Here is a 24,293-nt window from a genome sequence, read left to right on the forward strand (position 1 = left end):
CATTCAATGGCACAACAAAGCTAGCACTCATTTTAAGCATGTAAATTAAACGCCTTTAGGCATTATATTAATTACATCATATTATGACATACATTTATAATATAAGCGAACATAGTTGTAGAATGTTTTTGGTCGGGGACGAGCGCTCGCCTTGATTGGCCAGCGGGAGCTCACGTGACAAGGCAGTCACGCGCTTTCCAGGAACCCGTCAGGAAGAAGATAAACAAAACAAAACAAAACAAACCAGAGAGGAAGACGGCGTGGATTGAGAAGAATGACATTAAGTTTTCCTAAAGGCGAATTATATTGGAATTACAACCATTTTTCTACCAGTATATGGGTAGCTTAAAGGTGAGTTACAATTTTGCCTATGACAACGCTGTGAAACGTGTGAGGGTAGTTGTTTTAAGGATGATAAAAACATTGTCTCTAGAGTTAGCTCTCTGGCTAAGTTTCGCTAGCAGAGGGGAGGGACACGGAGGCCATAGTGTGAATGCAGCGCTGTAGTTCCTTTCGAAACCCTCACTAATAGAGTACTGTGCCGTGTTTTTTTTTTGCAGCTTGTGGTGCCCGTTTGTCCTTTCAGATCAATATTTATTTATTTTCCTGTGGTTGCTTAGCTGGCTAGTCATTGCTGCTGAGTAACGTTTAGGGTAGAAGATGTTTGCTGTTCGCTTTCAATTACACGAGAACTTCTAGAACATTGCTTGGACCCCAGCACTGCACCTTTTGGAGATCTCTTCCAGTTAAAACACACAGATCATTTATTAATAAACTAATCACATAAATCAGATGTAGTAAATAACGATTAAGGTCCTCAGAATTGAGAACTAATGTTACTGGTCTGAGAGAATCGGTATTTGCTGCTGAAACTGTTCTTTATTTACTGGACATAAGTTATTAGGCTAGGGTTCGTTGGTTTTATGAAAACCCCTAGTTGAACTCGGAAAGCCTAACCTTTACAGCATTTGTTGATCAAAATATGTTACAATAAGGGGATCTGATACATATATGTGGCAGTCGAAGTGATAAGTGCTTTGTAAACTTTTTTTTCTATGTATTCACAGATTATTTTACGATGTCTTATTAGAATTGACCTCACTAAGTCTGTAAGGGTACACGCCCCCATCCCCAAGATGCGAAGTGAAATTGAAACACAATAGTGTCTCTGGTATGTAGCCTGCCTTTGACTCATTGATAACTGTCCGAAACGATGTTAAAGTGTTTTGATCGTACATCAAAAGAAACTCTAATGATTAAAACGCAATTTGGGATCCGTCCGAACGAGTCGTTTTATCGCAAAATGATGTTCATTTGCCAGCTGCGTTGCTAAAACCTCATAATCGAGTTTTTGTGTGTAAAGTGAAAGTTTATAAGGAGATGATGCTTCGCATTCCATCTGTTTACGTAACATGAGGGAGGCCTGCAAAATTGTTTGTTGCTCGTCGTCTCAACCAAGCGCTACGAGGAGGGACGTTTATGCGTATTTGTGTTTGATTGACATCGAGTAGGTGCAATCGCTTGCTTGCAGAGGCGGGTTCTGAATTTGCATGCAGCCAATCAGAAAACGCCAATACGTGGGCGTTGGCGCATAATCGCTGCGGGTTAGGTGGACGCTGTTTGTTTTTGAAGGGGGCCATGTTGAGTTCAGGGTGTTGTGTAGTGTTAGTAGGTCAGAATAACACATGTTCTTGGCCATAACGCACAAATTACACTAAGCGTTTCAGTGCCATTCATTTTATTTGTTTAATACAGATGTGCCTAATCGGTGTGAAGTGTATAAATGTGAGCAGTCGAGAGCTGTTTAGTAGGTCATACTGAATATTACAGGGGTGAAAAAAAAATCACATCCTAATTTGAATAAGGTAGCAGATAAATGTTTTAGCCACCCTTGAACTCGGATGCCTATCGTGAAATTAAAAGATTAGTTCACTTCACAATTGACTTCAATGTCATATAATAAATAAATAAAACCTGTTTGCTTTTTTTCTTTGGAATATAAAAGAATATTCCAAATTTATGCTAAATGCATAAATTTAATTTAATTTAATTTTAAATGTATTAAATGTATCCATACAGAAAGAGTTCATAATGTCTCAGAGGTACCAATTACTAATACCAATTAAACAGATTATTTTAAAATCAAAAGCTTTTCACTTGATGTAAAATAGTGCTGAATGTCATTAGAAAATTAGAAATATATAGCAATGACTTAACCATGAGATAATTGTTATATTAATTAAATAATAAAATATATAATACCGATTAATCTCCAGTGACTACTTGATTATTATTATGAAATGTATAAATAATATACAAGAAAGGAAGAGAGAATAAGGATTTGAAGGAAAATCAACTCAATTTCTTATGTATTTTTCAAATAGCACTGCATAAATAATATATCCGCAATATATATTTTACTTTACTTTTACGTTTCTTTTGTGCATAACTATTTCACAACATTTATTTTGTTAGAACAGAGAAATGTTTGGAAGAATATACAACAAAAAAGCTGGCTATTCCTGTGCACTCGTTGCACTTTTCATGCAGTATGTGCACGGTATGTATACTGAAGCAAGTGATCGGATGATCAGACATGGTTGGTATTAACATGGTATTAAGAGCATGTTGCAGCAAACTCCATGTGGAGTCTGTTACCCATTACATTTACTTTGGGAAAGCCATTAAGTGCACAAAGCTTGTTCGTTAGTCATCAACAAAATAATACCAGAGATGTGCTTTTTTTGCTCTCTCTCTCTCTCTCTCTCTCTCTCTCTCTCTCTCTCTCTCTATATATATATATATATATATATATATATATATATATATATATATATATATATATATATATATATATATATAGGTTGTTTTTCAAAGTGCTTCAGTTGTCCTCGAGTTCAAGACTGAGAGACAGGCGTTTGCCTTTGTGTAAGACGCGTTGTTGCTGTCTCAGCGAGCAGAGACCTCTGACATTTGCAGAGTAATTCTGTGCATTTAAAGGCCGGACTGCAAACTGTAAACTTGTTTGTAATTAGCTCAGACTGTCCTTTTAAGGCACAGACAGACCTTGGAGCTAATAGGACATATCTAAGTTAAATATGAATCGTATATAGGCACTTGACTGTCTCCTGTCATACTTCCTGTGTATTAGCTGCAGTGTGTCTGTGAACCGTGTCTGTAGCTTTAGCACAAAGGCCACCAATTTGATCACAGCACGCCTACGCTTAAGATTCTTCAGCTTGTGCATAACAAGGACTGTAATTGCACACTACATAAAACTGTTCAGTTTTCTACACTTAGTTCATGAACATGCAAAACTTTTATAAGGACAAGATTTAAATATTGCAGAAAGCTGGCATGATAAAATAGACTTTATTTTTAAAATTGACTACTGTCATTTAAAACCCCTTTATTTAAACATTTAAACTGCAAGCAGCATTGAAAGGGCCCTCGCACCTGGAGCCACCTCAATCCGTTGGCCTTAGGAAAACAGTAAACAGTGGGCAATATGCATTTAAAGTGTTAAATATAGGAGAAATTTATATTCATTTATATTTGCCAAACCTGCTGGCGCTATGACTATAACTGAATATTGGCATGTAGATGTCTTCAGCCCAGGACTTTTATCAAACATGTGAAGTTTGGTGCAGATTGAAAAGGGTACGTTTGAGTTAGTGCAAAGCATGACATATTTTGTTGCCAACAGGTGGCGCTATGATTATAACTAAATATTGACCTTTAGATGACTTCAGGGGCTCGTTCTTCGTACGTTGCTTATTACATCCGAGATCAAATGACACATCCAAGATGATTTCATCGTGCTAATCATAATCCGGCTAATTGAGTTCTTCGAACACACCTGTTGTTTATGATTAGTATCGCTGGATTGAGTTATCTGAGATAACTGCGCGTTCACGCTAGTAGTAGATAGTAGAAACATTGATCAGCAACGCTGCTATTGGCTGCTCAGCGTGGCCAAAGAGCGCGCACAGTTTTTCTCCTCCGCAGAGCAAGATAGTCGAAGTTTATTTCGGAATTTTAATGTTTAATCAAAACGCCAGGGAACACCTCAAAGTCTGCAAAAGCCAGGAGAGAGGGCTGGCAAAAAGTAGCAGACAATTTAAATCCGTTAGAAGTGGCCATGTTATATGTTTTTTATCACTTATTAGCCTATATTTTCGTATTTTAATAATTGCATAATTATTTTGTTTATTGTAATGTCAGAGTCACCACACTAGAACATGGGAACAAATAAAAGTGAAGTACAAAATATTCTACATGGTATTTTTTTGTTATATTATAGTCTCTTCTCTTCTATAAAAGGCACTGTTAAATAAATGGTTGTCTGTTTATAATAGCAACCAAGAAAAAGGCTGAAAAAATAGAAAAGATCTTAGTAGCCTACACTGTAAAATATTTTGCTGCATTAAATTAAGGCTGTATAGTCATTTCAACTGTTAAATCTTGAGTAATGATGAATTGCTTTGACTTGTGAAAGTGAAAACTGATAAACTTATGTTAATGTAAAACTATTTATTGAAGAAGAGTTCAAAAAGAGTTATTGATCACATTTTTCCCAAGTGTAGTTCATTGTAATCACATTTTGTTTTCCTCTTTTGTGCACTTTTACATAATACACCAACACTTGTTAACTTAAGTGGACATTTTCTAACTTTCCAAAGGAAAGAAAGTATAAGACTTTGTAATGTCTATTTGTTTCCATTGCACTGGACAGTGAATAAACCCTCTCAAATAACTGTCATATGGAGGAACTAGCCTAACTGCAAGTGCATAATAACTTTACTTAATTTATACTTGTATGCTTTATGGCTGCAGTATAAGTTGCAGGATTCCACATCTACAGAAAGGCCTACAGAATAGTCTGCACAGACAGAGGAGACATAGGCCTACAGGTGGGCAGTGTATAGACAACTTTTCCTTTTTATTTGTTGCATGAGGCATGTGTCTAATATCTCTTGTTGCAGGCATTGACCACTGGCTTGTCTTTACAAACAACAATTGAAATAAAACTCAAGGAACTAAGCATATTTGTCTTTTATTAAAAAATTAATGAAAAGTGTTTTTTTGGCAATGTTGTGTAATATGGCACATGCAACAATGTCACAGGCCCTGTCAGGTGTGCAACCCTCAGACTTTTCAGACACTGAAATCTTCCCTTTAGATAGCCAAAGTTAATCTCATTGTGTGCCCTTGTCCTGGAGCTGCAACTGGTTTGGGTCAGGGAATGGGGTCATAAAACCCCTGTCTGCAGGCAGGAACATGTCATAATTACCTATGAAATAATGCAGTTCTGTTAGGATCAGCATAAGTGTAATATAGCTCGAACTTTCCTTACCACTTTTCAAATAATGTGCATAAATGTGAATCTCTGCAAATTCTTAAGTCATGCACAGATCTTGGCCATTTGTTTTCACATTTGTGATATGGAAGATTTGTCAACTGCCTTTTTTATTTGATATAATATTATTAATCTGGAATATTAAGAATCACAATAGTAATTGGGCTGCACATTTACATTGTGAACCCCCTTTCTGTTCACACAATCCCCTTCATTGAGGCCTTGATGGCAGTCTATGGTCTAGCATAAGCCTGAGTGACATATACTGTAATCAGCATGGCCATGATTGCATGATCTTCATTAAAAAAATATTTAAATAGTCTAATAAATAGTATAGTCTTCTAATAAAAAAATAAAATAAAAAACTGCTTAAAAAACTGCTTTACAACTTTGGGTCTAAAGTGGCTTGGAAATGTCACCAAAAAAAACTAAAACTGTTTTTTAAACCTAAAAGCACCAGGCAAACTCCGAATGGCACGACAGACAGCACTTTCCATCAAGTTCTCCGCATCTCCAAAAGTAGGCTATAAAGGAAAGAGCCACTCGCAAATAATCTTAGGGTACAGTTTGTTCTGTAGTTAAAGGCCGACTCCGACAAGTCGAAAATAAATGTGCCTTTCCAACAAATTAATAATGTAAACGACAATCTCAATTGCGCACCTGTTGCTATGACAGCAAGTCCAGGATGAGCTTCGAAGAACCAAACAATCCAAGATCAATAACTGAGTTAGCGACGTACGAAGAACGAGCCCCAGGTCAGGGCTCTTATCAAACAAAAAAACTGGGGCAGCTTGGGCATTGCATATTTTAGTTAGTGTTAAACATGATATTTCCTGTTGCCAATAGGTGATGCTATAAATTATAACTAAATATTGGCATGTAGATTTTTTTCAGGCCAGGACTCTTACCAAACATTTTGGGACAGATCAGACATTGCATGTTTAAAAGGAAAGTTCTCCTTCAGTTGGTCCGCACTGACTTCCATAATATGAAAGAAGAAAAAAAAGTAAATGGGGACCAGCAATAAAAGGTGAACTATCTCTTTGAGTGAGAAGGGTCTGTCTGCAGATTGCAAGACAGGGGCGTAACTTGACGAAAGAGGCGTAACTTGAAGTTGTTCAAATCACACAGAACCACGCCAGATGTCAAAACGAGATTTTGTCGGGATGCGTTCGAAACCGCATACCCTTTAATTAGGCACTTAATTTCAATAAGAACTAACTTAATGAGCTCTAAAAGAGTACATACTCTTCAGCCTAAATGCGTATGTATGAAGTATGAATGCAATTTGTATATCATCATCCGCTATGTTGATCATGTGACCTACAAAGTTAAAACAAGCACAAAAACTTAAAAGATATAAGTGACCGGTTTAATTAATGTATTTGTAAGTATCTTGATAATGAAGAACATTGCCCATGTTTTGGTCTTGTTGAAGAAACGGCTGCCTTTTTATTTTGTGATTGTAGTATAGCCAATACTGTTGATTTTAATTTTTTATATTTTTAACTCCACTAATGTGATCAAGTGTTATCCTTAAAGCATTTTTTTATTATTAGAAAACCCCAAATCATTATCTCTTGAATATTTATTTCAATTATTTTACGTGAAAAATGTTTTTCTTGCATAGCAGGGATAGGCAACTCCGGTCCTGCAGGGCCACTATCCTGCAGAGTTTAGCTTCAGCCCTCATAAAAACTCACCTGCCTGTATCTAGTAACCCTGAAAACACTGTTTTTTTTGTTCAGGTGTGTTTAATTAGGGTTGGAGCTAAACTCTGCAGGATAGTGGCCCTCCAGGACCGGAGTTGCCTATCCCTGTTGAATAGTATCTCATACTATGATGAACACATGAGTGTTTTATGGCATTATGATTGTTTATTGTTAGATACAACCGTCTTACCATGATATTTTATGTAATAATTTGGCAATAACAATAAAAAAAGAGCGTCAGGTGCACAAACACCTCACAGCGACTCCGCAATATCTGCACAAAGGGTACTTCGATCAGCTGCTCGAAGATCTCACCTTTGGAGAAGACAGTTGATTTTATACTCTAAAAATGTAAGTATTACTACTCGAAAATTAACATTACCCCATAATGAATTGCATATTTTGCCCACCCCAACACTTACATGCAATAATAACAATAAATGCCAACCAATAATTATATAATTTTTTTTTTTAAATGACATTTTAGTAAAAGAAGCAAAATGTATTTTCTTTTGAGACATAGCTATACATGAATATATACTAGTTAAACAAATGCAGTCGATGTAAATACATCAGTTTTCAGTCAAGCAATTAATACATGAATGGATAAAATATGTATCTTTTATTTACTGAGAACAAAAAACATGTCTAAATGATTAAAAAAATGTAGTTAGCAAAGTTAGCATCACAATAAATGCACACATGTACAAGTCAACAACACATGATACAAAGCTTCATTCAAATTGATTGTTCTAACAAACATGTATTTACAGATGGTGAACCCAACATCCTCCTGCGATCTGAACACAGCTGATACAGTTCTGCTGCTGCACTTCACAATCTCACTCTTCTCAGTGGGGATGTCTTTGAGCAACAGGATGAGGAAGACCATGATGTCGGCTCTCTAAACCACACAACCTTGAAGCGAGAGCAGAAGAACACGTGCAGGACAATCTGACTGCTGTGTCTGCTCCAAACTTTCGTGTGCCTGCACCCCATGAGCCCGACTACCTGAAAAACATTTACACAGAGTTTACAAGTACATGCATTGATTTATTACTTTTGTAGTGGACTAAACCACTGAAGTAGTTAAAATTTATAATTAAACTATAAATTTTTTCAAAGCGACTTACAGTGCATTCAGTTTTTACCTAACATGTGTCCCCTGGTATTCGAACTGAGGATGAAGACACCCCAGCAGCATCTGGTCCTGATGAGACCGTAAAGGGCAGGTGGAGTGAGGAAGCGTCTCATCTGTGACTCTCGATCATTTCCAGGATGATGCTGTGGTCTTCTCCATCCTCAGTGCACACCCCAGTCTACAGACATTTTCATGTCCTACAAAAATACACATACACAATACAAAAAGTCATTACATTATTCTCTTGTTTCAGGTTTTCCCTTTTTTTCACCTTTCCTTGCAGGTCCTGCTCCACCACAAAAGATCTGCAGCAAATGCACAGAAATCAAGAATAAGAAAAGAGGTGTAATAGTTGTTTAAAATTACATTTAAATAAAATACAACTTAAGATTTAAAATGTTTCATTTATTTTTGTAGTGTACTTACACAAATCCTTTGTTGGCAGCATTCTTTCATCAGTCACTCTTCACCAGATAAACACACGTGTCTCATCTGTCCCTGTAACATCCAGACAAGAGTCCGTCTCCTCTGTCATATATATGTGATATACTGCATTTACATGTTGAGTTAATAACTGATGTAGCTCACTTTTTATCCAACACAAATGTTCCTTAAATTATCACATTTTGCAAATGGACAAATAAAATAGATAACTTATGTTTAGTTACTTTACGTAGATTTGTTTATTTACATGACTTACACTCATCTATAGCAGTGTTGACAAAAGTGAATTCTACACAATATCACACACACATCACTCAGACACCTGTTTCATGTCTGTTAGATGTGCTCAGCTACAATACTTATCAAACATTATCCAGTCAGATGATAGTCTTCAAAAAGTATATATGGTTTATGTAAATCCACTATTGAGTCGTTTACTTAATGGAGCTCCCCTGTTATTATGCATTATAAAACATGTTTACAGCAAAATCACAAATATGCTATATTATGTAGGTCACAGACAGGGTTTAGATTAAACCTGTGAAACCCATAGACAGTAAAAGAAACCTGGGGATAGCATCTTTACACCTTTTGCTTATATGTTGCTTACTTTAAGTCTTATTTTTAATAAATTATTAACTCCAGAAACAATACCACTGTATGAAAATGACTTATACACTTCAATTTAAATAATTATTTCGGGAAAAAAAAAAATATTCTCACCGTTGTCTCTCACAGCAAGCTGTCATATTCGTCTTCTTTCCAGTTTAACGGCGGTTGGCATCCAGCTTATTGGTGCATTACCGCCCTCTACTGTTCCGTGTGGATCAGATAATACGTTTTCCTACTAAAACTTACACATCTCTCACATTGTCCCATAACATTAATATCTAAACACACATCATGCATCAAATCCTGCCTAAAACCCCTGCCTTCCTTAAAACGTAATCAATATACTATTGTGCCCTAATTAAAGCCGCCATATTGCCAACAACTTATCGTTTTGAGATCTCGCGTGGTTCTGTGTGATTTGGACAACTTCAAGTTACGCCTCCTACTTCAAGTTACGCCTACTTCAAGTAACGCTCCCGTCTTGCAGTCTGCAGACGTACACGCTTGCTTTGAGTTAGTGTAAAACAAGTCATTTCCTGTTGCCAGCAGGTGGTGATATGATTATAACTTTATATTTTCCTTTTAGATGTGTTTAGGCCAGGACTCTTATCAAACTGTAAGTTTGGGGCAGATCAGACATTAAATGGTTACAACAACGTCATTTTCCATGGCGAAACATAAAAATTGTGTCAGGCTGTACGGACACACCCTTTAATGAAAACTAAACATCTTCTCAATTTAGCATTGCTCCAGTTAGTAAAAGTACAGGGCCTGAAAATGGCAAAAACTGCACAACAAAACGGCTGACTTCCTGTTGCATTTAGCAATTTTCTTTTGTAGACCTAGGTGTTGGGATATTAGGGCTGCACGATTAATCAAATGCGATTGTCCTGCACATTTTGTTAGTAAAGCCGGTACTATACTCAGCAGTAAATCATCACCTGCTTTCAGATGGAGCAGCATTTAGTACAAAGAGCAGTAGTTTACTGACAAGTTACACAAAAAAACGCAGATGATTTTATTGCACGATTATGAAATCGAGGAAATCGTTAATGATAATGACAGCTGTTTGCGTAGCTTCTCAGTGAACTATGGCTCGGTGTAGTAAATGCTGCTTCATCTGAAAGCATGTGAAAATACCACATTTATGTTTTTACTTCAAATTCACTTCACAACGTCAGTCAAGTGTTTAAAATTATTCTTTCTGTGAGATGATGTGACTTCTTACACAGAATAAGGCACGCAACATATTTCATAGTATTCTAAGCGTTGATAATTGCATTATAAATATACTTTATTTTAATATAAAATAAGAAGAAGAAGAACTCCGATAAACCATATATTGTTGTAGTCCTGTGTTTATTAGTCATGTTGAATCAATAAAAGCAGTTAAATCTTCTGTTCATTCTGCTGCAGCATTTCCTGGGTTTCTTCTTCAGGGCATATTTGGATTTTCAGCATGAGAGTACCCTCTGGTAGAGTCCTGCAATGGGTCGGATAGTGAGCTTTCGGATAGTGCTCTCTGACCGGGAAGTACAGACATCACTCACTGGTGTGCATATTGGAAAGCTCTTGCGGTGATTAAATCTAGTCTCTACCACAAAAATTCTTTTTCACAGACAAAGTGAAAGAAATTTATTTTAAGCTCATCCACAGGTTCTACCCTGTAAAAAAGTTTATACAAAGATTTAGATCTGACATTGATCTTACATGCTCTTTATACACTTATTTTGATCATGTCACTACACTCAGAAACTTTGGGATGATATTGGTGTGTTTGTCAAGTGTAAGATTTTGCCAGGCTTCTCAGTATATGAAAAACATTGTATTTGGGTATTATGACTCTGACCCCACAAACGAAATTTTTTTCCTTAACAAATTTCACATTCACAAATGCAAATTCTCCAACTATAAACCTGTCTTTTCTGTTTTCCTAAAAGTAATGGGAAAATATTTGAATGTAATCAGTATCTACTAATAAAAAACCTATAAGGACTGTTATAATTTGCTCTGCCTTTGATCTCCTTGTGTAATTTTGTTTAGATTTTGGCCCTCTTTTCTTTAGCTCTATTTTATTCTTTGTTTTTTTTTTTGTATGATATTATGTGATGTATGTTTATACTTTTGTACGTTTTTGTTCTCTGCATTAATAAAAAAAGAAAAAAAAGCTCTCGCAGTGATTTGTATGCAATACGTCGTGCTTTGTATTACTAAATAGGGTATGTAAATAATATTTGACCTTCGATCATCTCAGTCTGTAAAGATGAGCTCTCAGGAGACACGGAGCGGCGTCATCTTCCTCCTCTGCTTGTCCTTCAAGGCAGCTTGAAGTAAGCTTGTGTTCCCTTATCGAGTCGGTCTCTCGACATTACGTATGGGGAAATCCATTTCCTCGAAATTATGAAGTTTGATTGAATAACTTTTGCTTGCAAATAGCCAATGGCGCCCCCGCCCTCACCTGATTGGCTGACAGCCATCAATATAGGTGATGGCGGGCGCCAAAAAACCTCAGAATGATTCTGTCGAGGTATTGGCTTCGGCCCTACGCCCACGCCATCCTCACGTGAAAGATCCCCTCTCATACTCTGAGGCCAGTTCCCGCCCTCCACTAGAAGCGCAGGAAATGGTCTTGTTTGGATATGACAAGGATGACGCCATGTCTACGAATGCCTCTGACCCGGGAGCATGGTCCGAGGCCCCGTCTGAAGTCGCCCCCGCCTCGCTGGATGCGGAGCTTATGGCGATCCTCACGGAGGCGGTGGCAGATATGGAATTGGAGTGGACAGCCCCCAAGGAGCTGCCGTCTAAGAGCTGGATGGACGGTGCCTTTCTCAGCGCGGGCCGTCAGGCTGAAGCCCCGCAGAGACCCGCCACGAGGTCCACGAGGAACTCACCTGGTTACGGCGCTTCCCTTACTCAGCCCGAGCCCATGCACAGGGGACCCAGCTGCTGACGGCGGTGGAAGGGGCGGAGAAATTAGGATACGCGCGACCGCCTTCCGTCGAGGATGCTATCGCGGCCCACCTGGCATCTTCTCCCGGCTGGAAGACCGCCTCTTTGCCTTCCAGGCCATGTCGAGCTACTGCTCACATCGCCGAGAAGGCGTACATATCGGCTGGACATGCAGCATCTGCCCTCCACACAATGGCAATCCTGCAGGTCTTCCAAACTCGGCTCCTGGGGTCCCTGGACGAGGGAAGCCCGGACCCGGAGTCACTCAGGAAGCTGCGCACGGCGGCGGATCTCGCTCTCGCTGCGTCGAAGAAGTTCACGCAGGGAATCGGCCGCAATATGAGCAGCCATGTGGTCCTGCATAGCCATCTGTGGCTGACGCTGTCTGGCATGCGCGATGCCTAAAAGAGGCAGTTCCTGGATGCGCCGGTGAGCCCTACTGGTCTTTTTGGTGTTGCAATGGAATCTCTGTCGGCGAAATACACTGATACCGTCAAGCAGTCTAAGATGATGCCTCATCTCCTGCCGAAACGGTCTCAAGCCCCCCCCTACAGCGAGGTCCAGGTCCTCTTCAGCGCAGCGCGCGGCGGGATATACCAGGCGCGCGTTCCCGAGCGCGGTAGAGCGTCGTGAGCCAGAGCCACCATTCCGCCAGAGGCAGCCCAGGAAGTCCTGTTTCGGTACGAAACCGGCCTCTAGCAGCCAAGGGCGCCCAGCGGGCAAGAAGGAGCAGCGTTCCTGATGCTCGTGCCAGGGGGAAAAGAGCGCGGGATGTGTTCGTTGGACCCGCACCGAAGAGGGCGTGTTCTCGCCCAGAGTTCATCGACAATGTAAATATTGTGACAATGAAACCGCTGTGTTCTGTTTCAATAAACATGCTTTACATGCTTCAGCAAAAGAGCTTTCTTCCTCCGTCTACTATTACCCGCGACATAAGCGAAGCCTCTCCCCGGAGAGACGCTTCGCAAAGCGGAAGCTCGGGGAAACCCGAGGAGGTGACGATGTATGTTCCCGTGCAAGAAGCCGCGGATGAGTCACCTGCCAATCATATAGCGGTCAATGCTTCCCCGGTGGCTGGCGCGCAGCCCCCGCCACAGCATGCATTAATGCCCCCTGTATTGAGTCATCTGAGCGCGTGGGCGACGCTCCCGGCGGCATCTTATTGGGTGATCAACACGATAAAACGCGGCTATACGCTCCAGTTCGCTCGCAGACCACCCTGCTTCGGCGGTGTGATTATGACAGAAGTATCAGTACAGAGCGCCCCGCTGCTACGGGCAGAAATATCCTCTCTCCTGGCCAAACAAGCAGTAGAGATAGTGCCCGAGGAAGGGAGAAATTCCGCATTCTACAGCCGTTATTTTCTAGTTCTGAAAAAAAGGACGGAGGTATGCGCCCCATCTTAGACGTGAGATTACTGAACAAAGTGCTCGCGAAACGCACGTTCAAGATGATAACTGTGAAGCAGATCCTCACGCACATTCAGCTCGACGATTACTTCATTGCAGTGGATCTGAAGGATGCATACTTCCACATCCAGATAGCCTCACATCACAGACGCTTCCTGCGTTTTGCATTCGAGGGTGTGGCATACCAGTTCAAAGTACTGCTGTTTGGGCTCGCTTTGGCTCTCCGCGTATTTACAATGTGCATGAATACAGCGCACGCTCCCCTGAAGCTCAGTGGAATGCGCATACTGAACTATCTCGACGACTGGTTAGACATCTCGCGGTCGAGAAACGCTCTCGAGGAACACAAACACAGACTCCTCGCCCACCTGACAGGTTTGGGGCTGTCTGTGAACATTCAGAAGAGCATACTGCAGCCGTGCCAATATATCACATTCCTGGGTATGATTCTGGACTCGCGCTCTATGATCGCGAAGCGATGGTGTAGGAGCCGATTTGGCTCTGTGCCAAGAGGTGTTTCAACCAGGTCCGGTACCCGACCTAGAGCTAGCGCTGTAAGAATTAGTGCTTATGCTCTACTGTGGCTCGATGCGAGCCGGGCCAGACAGTTTTTTCCACATGGCGGTAGGTGACGGCGGGCGCCAAAAAACCTTAGAATCTTCGACTGAATGAGAGCTACGAGGCTGGAAGGCTTTCCACATGGCAGGTTACGTAATGTCTTGTTCCCTCCTCTCAGGGAACTAAGGTTACGTGAGTAATCGGAGACGTTACTGAAGTAACCAATATCTTCAATACAAGTTTTTCATGTTACAGTGTGCAACAGTTTGTTGCGGGTTATTATTGTCATTCAGTAACACAAGCTTACTTCAAGCTCCCTTGAAGGACAAGAGCTCACCTTTACAGACTGAGACGATCGAAGGTCAAATATTATTCACATATTTAGTAATACAAATCACCGCGAGAGCTTTCCAATATGCTCACCACTGAGTGACGTCTGTACTTCCAGGTCAGAGAGCACCTGTCCATCAAAAGCTCACTATCCAATCAGAGTAGATCACTGTTAAGCCAGCCCCCACGAGAACGAAAAACTGTGAAAAATAAGCGAAATTAGTTTCCACGATTAGCGAAAACTAATCTTTGAAAAACATTAACAAAGAATGAAGTATATTTGAAGAGCCTGTCAAATTTGTGCGACTGAGTTCATTTTTTCATTTTCATTGTGTTTTTCTTCTTTTTTTAATGGCATATTTTTGATAGTTTCTGAAAAAGTTACACTCAATTTTATAAAGTTACGCTCATTTTTATTGAACCAAATGTAATTCCATATAAAAACACAGTTTCTGTCGAATCACGATTCCAATTTTAATTAATAGTGAAGCCCTAATTGAACACATTTGTGAAACATAGCATGAGGGGTGATTCGTTTAAATTTTATTGGTGGTGCTATCAAGACATTTTGCCACAGCCATTTCAGATGTAAATTTTTACCAGTAAATGTGTATGCATAGTTTCTTGAGTTTCGAAGCATATTTAGGCCCTAAAAAATTCTATTCAATTTGGAGAAGAAGAAACAGAGTAATTCCAAGAAGGTCCTCGCACCATTGGTGCTCAATAATAATAATCTCAAAAGTGCATGCATGATGCACAAGAACAAACCGCATTGGTTTTTGCACATAATGCCAGAAAGTTTGAGATTCGGTTTACCATTTTTGTTTGTTCATTGATCAATGAGAAGAAAAATAATGAAATCTGTTCTTTATATAAAGCGAAAATTAATTGAATGGATGATGGATTTGTTTTCCAGAGATGAACGAAAGTCTTATGGGTAAAAGTACTTGGTAAATTGTTATTGAAACAATGGTGATGGAAAATATATATTATTCAGTCTGTTAGATCAGTAGTTCCCAGCTGGTATGAAAAACAAAGTAAAAAAAAAAGCAAATGAATCGGATTTTAAAAGGGAGGAGAAAGTGTTGCTTTTGTCTTTCAATAAAAGTCAATCAGATGATTCATCTCTTGCTTGGTAGAAACTAGGCAAATACTGACAAATGTACAAGTTGCATGGCCTTGTCTTCATTGAAGACATGAACAAGGCAAACGAAAGGACAACATTAAATGCAGGTTCACTTTCAGTGAGGATAAATCTGTTTTTTGCTGACCACAAAGTGTTTTGTGCAGTGAATGACTGGCTGCAGAGAGCATCAAACCAACTGAATTCAAGAAGCCTTTAGAAACCAATGAGTCAAATTCCAGCTTTAAATGTTATTAATTATTATTATTATTATTTTTGATAAATAAAAAAGTACATTTAAGAATTTTATTGAAATAACATTTTTGTTTATATACGATGATTTTATGTGTCAGGTTGCCACTTGATGTCCACTAGATAGAGCGTTGCTGTATTTGAAGTGTACTTGTTTCTCATAAGGAGCACTTGACAGGAACTAAGTGACCCATATTATTTTAAATTGGAAGTATGTCTTGAAGCACAGTGCAATTAATCCATCCAAAGAGTTGATTTTGAAATCAAGAGACATTACAAGTTAAGGGTGGGCGATCTGTCAATTTTATATCATGATCGATCTCAAAGACGTCTCCGATCAACTTTTCAAGTGAACCTGCAGAGATTGTGATCTTTTATATGATCCTCATAATAATGTTAAAACTACAGCAATGACTGCCTATTAGATGACTGTGGCTGGTCAAATTATTTCATGTGTCTCTATCATGTGTCTTACATGTATGGTGACGTGCTTAAAAAAAACAACTTAACATGAGCTTGCAGTAGTACTGTGATGAATCAAATTTTAGTTTCAGTTTCGAGTTGTGTTGCAGACTGTTTTCATCATTTTAAGCAGTGTGCTTACGCCTCTCCTGAACTTAACATCCAAATCAGTCCAGTCATGCAATGTGACTGTGGTAAAATGCAATCTACTACTGTGGGACATGGTTTATTTTAAAAAGAGCAAAACATGAACAAGCAAAGTATATGTGGAGTTTCAGGCACACACATAAATGGTCAAATATCACAATCAGAATCAGAATCAGAATGAGCTTTATTGCCAGGTATGTTCACACATACGAGGAATTTGTTTTCGTGACAGAGCTCCGCAGTGCAACATAACAGCGACAGAACAAAAAACACAATAAGGAATAAAAAATACAAAAAAATACAAATAGGTGGGTAAGGATTGACAATATACAAATTGACAATGTATGGCAGGTATATTAAAAAGAGCATTTATGTATGTACATGTATATTATGTGGAAAAATTGTAACTGTACGCTAAGTATGTGTGTTTGGATAAATAAGTGTATGTGTATATAAATATAAATATAAGTAGTATAGTCTGTTCCATGTATGTACATGTATATTATGTGCAAAAGATTTACGTGTACGCTAAGTATGTGTGTTGGATAAAAAGTGTAGTGTATATAAATATAAATAGTGTAGTGTGTCCCACAGTTATTATCAGCTGTTCATAAGATGGATTGCCTGAGGGAAGAAACTGTTCCTGTGTCTGGTCGTTCTGGTGCTCAGTGCTCTGTAGCGTCGACCAGATGGCAACAGTTCAAAGAGGGAGTGTGCTGGATGTGAGGGGTCCAGAGTGATTTTAACAGCCCTTTTGCTCACTCTGGATAAGTACAGTTCTTGAATAGATGGGAGGGTTGTACCGATAATTCGCTCAGCAGTCCGGACTACCCTCTGTAGTCTTCTGAGGTCCGATTTAGAAGCTGAGCTGAACCAGACAGTTACTGAAGTGCAGAGGATGGATTCGATGATGGTGGAGTAGAACTGTTTCAGCAGATCCTGTGGCAGGTTAAACTTCCTCAGATGGCGAAGGAAGTACAACCTCTGCTGGGCCTTTTTCACAATGGAGTCAATGTGAATGTCCCACTTCAGGTCCTGAGAGATAGTGGTGCCCAGGAACCTGAATGACTCCACTGCAGTCACAGTGCTGTTCATGATGGTGAGTGGGGGGAGTGCAGGGGGGTTTCTCCTGAAGTCCACGATCATCTCCACTGTTTTGAGCGTGTTAAGCTCCAGGTTGTTGAGACTGCACCAGACAGCCAGCTCTTTAACCTCCTGTCTGTAAGCAGACTCGTCACCGTCCTGAATGAGGCCGATGAGTGTGGTGTCATCTGCAAACTTCAGGAGCTTGACAGAGGGGTCCTTAGATGTGCAGTCATTAGTGTACAGGGAGAAGAGCAGTGGGGAGAGAACACAGCCCTGGGGAGCTCCGGTGCTGATTGTACGGGTGCTGGATGTGTATTTTCCCAGCCTCACTAGCTGCTGCCTGTCTGTGAGGAAGCTGTTGATCCACTGACAGACGGAGGTGGGCACGGAGAGCTGAGTTAGTTTGGGCAGGAGGAGGTTTGGGATGATCGTGTTGAAGGCAGAGCTGAAGTCCACAAACAGGATCCTCACATAGGTCCCCGGTCTGTCTAGGTGTTGCAGAACATAATGCAGTCCGATGTTTACTGCATCGTCCACAGACCTGTTTGCTCTGTAGGCAAACTGAAGAGGATCCAGCAAGGGTCCAGTGATGTCCTTCAGGTGGGCCAGCACCAGTTTTTCAAATGACTTCATGACTACAGACGTTAGAGCCACAGGCCTGTAGTCATTTAGTCCTGTAATTTTGGATTTCTTTGGGATGGGGATGATGGTGGAGCGTTTGAAGCATGAAGGGACTTCGCACAGCTCCAGCGATCTGTTGAAGATCTTTGTGAAGATGGGGACCAGCTGGTCAGCACAGGATTTCAGACAGGCTGGTGTAACACAATCTGGGCCTGGTGCTTTTTTCCTTTTCTGCCTCCTGAAGACCTGGCGCACCGCATCCTCGCTGATCTGTATTGCAGGTGTGGGGGAGAGGGGGGATGCAGGAGGTGTGAATGGTGAGAGCGCTTGATTGGAGAGGTGTTCAGGGTGGGTTGCAGGAGTTGTGAGTGGTGTGAACAGTTGTTTGGAGAGGCATTCAGGGTTGGTTGCAGGAGTTGTGAATGGTGAGAGCGGTTGATTGGAGAGGTGATCAGGATGGGTTGCAGGAGCTGTGAATGGTGTGAACGGTTGTGTGGAGAGGCATTCAGGGTTGGTTGCAGGAGCTGTGAATGGTGTGAACGTTTGTTTGGAGAGGCATTCAGGGTTGGTTGCAGGAGTTGTTATTGGTGTGAACGGTTGTGTGGAGAGGTGTTCAGGGCAGGTGATGGGTGTTCTTTCAAACCTGCAGTAAAACTCGTTCAGATCGTCTGCCAGTCGTTGATTTTCCACAGTGCTGGGGGGTGGTGTCTTGTAATTGGTGATCTTCTTTAGGCTTTTCCACACTGATGCGGAGTCGTTCGAAGTGAACTGAGTCCTTATTTTTTCAGAATAATTCCTCTTTGCCACTTTGATCTCCTTTTCCAGTGTGTATTTAGCCTGTTTATACAAGACATTGTCCCCCTTCACGTAAGCATCTTCTTTGGCCTGACGGAGCTGTCTGAGTTTTGCAGTGAACCACGGTTTGTCATTGTTGTAATTTAGTTGAGTCTTGGTAGGAATACACATATCCTCACAGAAACTGATATATGATGTTACAGTCTCTGTGAGCTCGTCCAGATCAGTGGCAGCAGCTTCAAAAACACTCCAATCAGTGAGGTCAAAACAAGATTGTAAATCCTGCTCTGCTTCATTAGTCCATCTTTTTACAGTCCTTAATACAGGTTTAGCTGATTTTAGTTTCTGCCTGTAGGTCGGTATAAGATGAACCAGAAGGTGATCAGAATGTCCCAAAGCTGCTCGTGGAACAGAGTGAAATGCATCCTTTATTGTTGTGTAACAGTGATCCAATATATTACTGTCTCTTGTGGGACAAGTAACATGCTGTCTGTATTTTGGCAGTTCACGGGAGAGATTGGCTTTATTAAAGTCCCCAAGAATGATTAAAACAGAGTCTGGGTGTTGTTGTTCTGTGTCTGTGATCTGCTCAGCGAGTTTCTGTAAAGCTGAGCTCACGTGCGCTTGAGGAGGGATGTAAACACTAACCAGAATGAACGAATGAAACTCCCGCGGCGAATAGAACGGCTTGCAGTTAATGAAGAGCGTTTCGAGATTTGAGCAGCACGTCTTCTTTAACACAGTTACATCTGTACACCACCGTTCATTGATGTAAAAGCATGTCCCGCCGCCGCGCGATTTCCCCGTTGATTCTGCGTCGCGATCCGCTCTAAACAGCTGAAAGTCCGGCAGATGGAGCGCGCTGTCCGGTATGGTGTCATTCAGCCAAGTTTCCGTGAAACACAGAGCAGCAGAGTGAGAGAAATCTTTATTTGTCCGAGAGAGCAGAAGCAGTTCGTCCGTTTTGTTGGGTAAAGAGCGGAGATTTGCCAGATGGATGCTAGGCAACGGCGTTCGAAATCCGCGTTTTCTGAGTCTCACGAGCGCTCCCGCTCGCTTTCCCCGCCTGCGCGTCCTCTTGAAGCGTGTGATCAGCGCAGCTGCTCCGCCGACAAGAATGTCCAGCAAAACATCAGAATAGTCGAAAACCGGTGAAATATCGGGAGATGTGTGTTGCCGAATATCCAGCAATTCGTCCCTGGTGAAACTGATTGCAGGAATATAACTAAAGACAGGACAAACTAACAAAAACACAAAAACAACTGCAGAGCACGTCACGGAGGCAGCCATCCTGTATCGGCGCCACTCAGAGGCGGCCCTCTGATATAAACACAAATATACTGTAATATGTCAAAATATCTGTCTCGGCGAGTATTTACACAAAGACAGTCAATTATGTCTTAAGTCAATATAAACAATTGGGATTATATATTATTATATGCCATTATATATTAGATACCTGTGTTCGGTCTTAAAGAGACAGCAGCCTAATAAACCTACAGCTGTCTGTGTCTTTAATGTGAATCGAACAACAAAACACAGAGACATTCATTCACTGCTTTTAAATTAATCACTTTATAACTTCAATAAGAAGCAACATATTTTTGATTCATATAGTGATGCAGTGTTTTCAAGTTAATTGTTCAAATAGGTGAGTCATAGGCTTGTTCCACTCTGGATATTCTCAAATTTGGAAATATCCCGATTCAGAGCGTGGATCATGATTTTGTATAAGATCGTGATATTATTTTTTTGGGAAGATCGCCTACCTCTACTACAAGTACATCCATAGGCTCATATGTGATCCATTATTGTTTTCCATTTTGGTGCCATTTTGAAATGACGTTTTCGAGCATGGGTTTCAGTGCAAAAGCATAATTTAAAAAGCATTAGCATCATGTTTCCTCTGATCTATAGTCTGTTACTCCCATATCATATTGGGGGGATTTCAGCCACTCAGGGACATGTTTTCATGAGAACACTGCTTGGTTGCTACACACAATAATTAGTATCTGCTGCTCTCTGTTTCTCTTTCTCTTGGTTCCATCTGTCCTTCTGTATTTTCACATCATTAAATGTGTTGCTGTTAGTCCTTGGTAGGCTAGCATATCAAAATTAATCTTGGTAAATAACACGTAAATCCTGATCTCTTCAGTGATACTGTACTGTGAATGTAAATCTGCTGGGTAGACGTTCCTCCACATTGCCCTCCTTATAGCAATCGTGCTGAGATGAGTTATCAAAACAGGTGGATATATATTTTGGCAGTATTGCTCATACAGAGAGCCTGTGTCTCTTCCTCGTTTCACTTTCCTAATGCAAAGTCTGATCTCTCTTCCAGATAGAACTGCCCCATAATGTCCATTAACAGCCCAACCCCAGTTTTGGTCAATGTACATGTTGGTTGTTGTAGGAGGACTCATATTTGCTCATATTTATGCCCATTCAAACTGACAGCAGTTTAGTTGCTGGAGCACACCATGTCACTGTACCTTTTGCTAGGTTTACGTTCCTACGTTCCTCTTCCTGGAATACACAAATCCATTGCCGGTGTCAAGGAAGATTCTGTTCCCCCACAGAATTCTATCCTTATTCCACCCCAAAGCTATAAATTGCTGCTGGGATAACATGTTTTTGTTGGCCAAAACCCAGAAACAAGTTAGCAGTTTAGCTTCTGTAGTCCTAACTCAATGGGTTTTTTGGTAAATTCCTGAAATAAGGTCTCTGGTTAACACAAACCTAGGATATTTTTTTGTGTTTTATTCTACAACATAAAATACATCAACAATAATCGTTTTATGCCTTTACTTGTCTTTAAAAAAAAGCTAAATGTGACTACACAGGTCTGGGACATTAAGTCAAACAGGTAAACTCATCAAGGCTACACAACTTCAGCTTCTATGAAACTTGTCAACGCAGACTGTAAATCAGGGCAAAAATATGGTTTTAGTGTATTCCAGTGTAGTGTAGTCTATCAATAAAATATCATAGAATTTGCTCGCAGTTTTTTTCTGTAATAATCTTAAAAGCCATTTTAAGATGGTAAGAAAATATGGTAATTAATGTTTTTTAAGTGTCAGGTATTACCAGAGCAAAAAGACAAAAATTTTCTGTTTGTGCTTTCACATCGAAAGTGAAAGTGACGTGACATAAAGCCAAGTATGGTGACCCATACTCTGAATTCATGCTCTGCATTTAACCCATCTAAAGTGCACACACACACACACACCGTTGAAAACCCAGAGCAATGCCTACTAGCTTAGCATACAACAAGGTATGCCATAGTGCATCTGTCTGAAGATACATACTAAGTAATGAGTAATGAACTTGATTACTATTAAAAAAGTATGTTCTGTCAGGGGCAATAGCCTCTTGGGCAGCGCGTTGACATATAGTAGCATTGCGCTTTGGTTGTCCCAAGTTCAAGTCCCGACTGTGTTGATCCCATCCCTCTGTCTCTCTCGCTCTCTCTTTCTCACTTCGTTTTCTGTCTATGTACTGTATTATCATAATGAAGTCAAATTAAATCTTTAAAAAGCATGTTCTTTATAGTATGAATGTGAATATAAAAGTTTCCCATTTGCAACATTGTGGTGGCATTATGCGTTCAGTTCGTAAATACAATCTTTTTGACCTAAAATGCATCGTATGAATCTGGGCATACTACTTAATTCACATACTATTTATTAGGGAAGTAGGCATTTTTAGATGCAGGGACAGTTTTATTTTTGCTAATAATTTGCAATACGAAGAGAAAGCTTTTGTATTTAAATTACAGCAGCGTGTAATCTCACATCATGAACAAGATTTATCAATGCTTGGTTCAAACTCTCATTATCTCGCATTGATGTCAGCACATGAGCTCTTGAAATTGACTTTACTCCATTTGGTACTGTCTGTTCCAATGAGTCTCTGATCATTTGCATGTTAAATTGAAAAGTTAAAGTCCCACATCCTGTTGTCAGTTTTTACTGTGGCTCATGTTGTCGGAAACTGGGAACTCTCATTGAAAATGACTACAGGTCACTTTGTCGCTGTACATTGCTTTCATTGTGAACTCCCCTTTTGTGTTAGCTAAAAGAATAATACTTCAAATTGTGTCTTGTTGAGGAGGCTTGGCCAGTAAATAACTACCCTAGCAACTCCTGAGAAACCACCCAGAACACCCTAGATACCTCTTAGCAATGTATGGAAAACCAACCAGAACGCCCAAACAACCAGTCAAAGTTTTGCATCACTCACATTTTATTTGGAAAGTTTCAAAATCTAGCTATGATTTGTAGACTATCAGTGAGTAGTAAACAGTAGAATAGTAGAGCGCTGAAGGGAAATGTTTTTTACTGTGTTTTTTTTTCTCACTCTGGTTCTGTGGGCTGTATGCAAACCCTGCCGCGCACAAAGCCAAAGGGTGATAAGACGCTTATTTGACTTGCTTGGTGCACCAGGAGGAAATGATGTCATCAAGCACAAGAGAGACACACAGGATTGTTTTGCTCAGCACAAACCTCACATGCTCCGACATATTTCTGTTGATTTGTTATGCAAAGAGTGTCCAGCGTTTTGGGTCTCGCTACCTATAGCTGTCTGTCTGTCGAGGCGAAAGGGTTCTGTCTGTTTTTTTTTTAAATAGCCGTAGTGTTCAATGCCCTTGCACTAATGCCGCCCAATAATCTGACACAATTTAGGGCTCCCTTCTCTTCCTCCATGGATCTAAGGCAACCTCCCTAACTTTTTTGACCATAGCTGGACCTGGACCTTTTTAGGAAAACCCCAGTATTTCTCCAGATGTATGCGGATGTGAAAAAGCATTGCTATCTATGATTTGATATATATATATATATATATCTGTGGCTGTTCTAATGTCAGCACACGGTTGTTTTTGACAGCTGTTTTCTCTGTGTTTCATAGTCTGTGCCAGTTAGCAGCTTGTAAGTGACATTTTGTTTATAGACTTGCTTTACCAGACTGTTCAGGCCGAGTGTCCTGTTTTGTACACCGATGTTTGTGCAGATAGTGTGTGTTATTATAACACCTGTGCTAGCTAACCGCTCTCCTGTTCTGTTTTCTTTCCACAGACAGCAGTCAAGTGAGGAGGACAACTCAGCCATACTTAAATGTGCTGCTAAATCCTCCATATTTAAAACAAGGACTTTCTCTTTTTTTATGCTTAAAATCAAATTTCCTCCAGAGATTGACGAAAAGATAGGGCGACTGAGACGGGGGAGGTGGCAGAAAGGTTTCCGTCAAGGAACTGAAGATCTGTGCTCTGCAATGCCTCTGGTATGGGCCC

The 24,293-nt window shown here is 40.3% G+C and overlaps 1 protein-coding gene across 1 annotated transcript in view; it reads left to right on the forward strand.

Moving 5' to 3' along the window:
• The first annotated feature begins 228 nt into the window (after positions 1-228).
• LOC132130580 (CREB3 regulatory factor-like) overlaps positions 229-24,293 on the forward strand; it is a 29,847-nt gene continuing 5,782 nt past the window's right edge. Inside the window, exons 1-2 of the mRNA XM_059542327.1 lie at positions 229-351; positions 24,079-24,283. Of these exons, the coding sequence (XP_059398310.1) occupies positions 24,167-24,283 (117 nt within the window). The 5' untranslated portion in view covers positions 229-351; positions 24,079-24,166. The remainder of the gene's footprint in view (positions 352-24,078; positions 24,284-24,293) is intronic.

The sequence above is a fragment of the Carassius carassius genome, chromosome 47 (genome assembly GCF_963082965.1).
Source record: "Carassius carassius chromosome 47, fCarCar2.1, whole genome shotgun sequence".
NCBI lineage: Eukaryota > Metazoa > Chordata > Actinopteri > Cypriniformes > Cyprinidae > Carassius > Carassius carassius.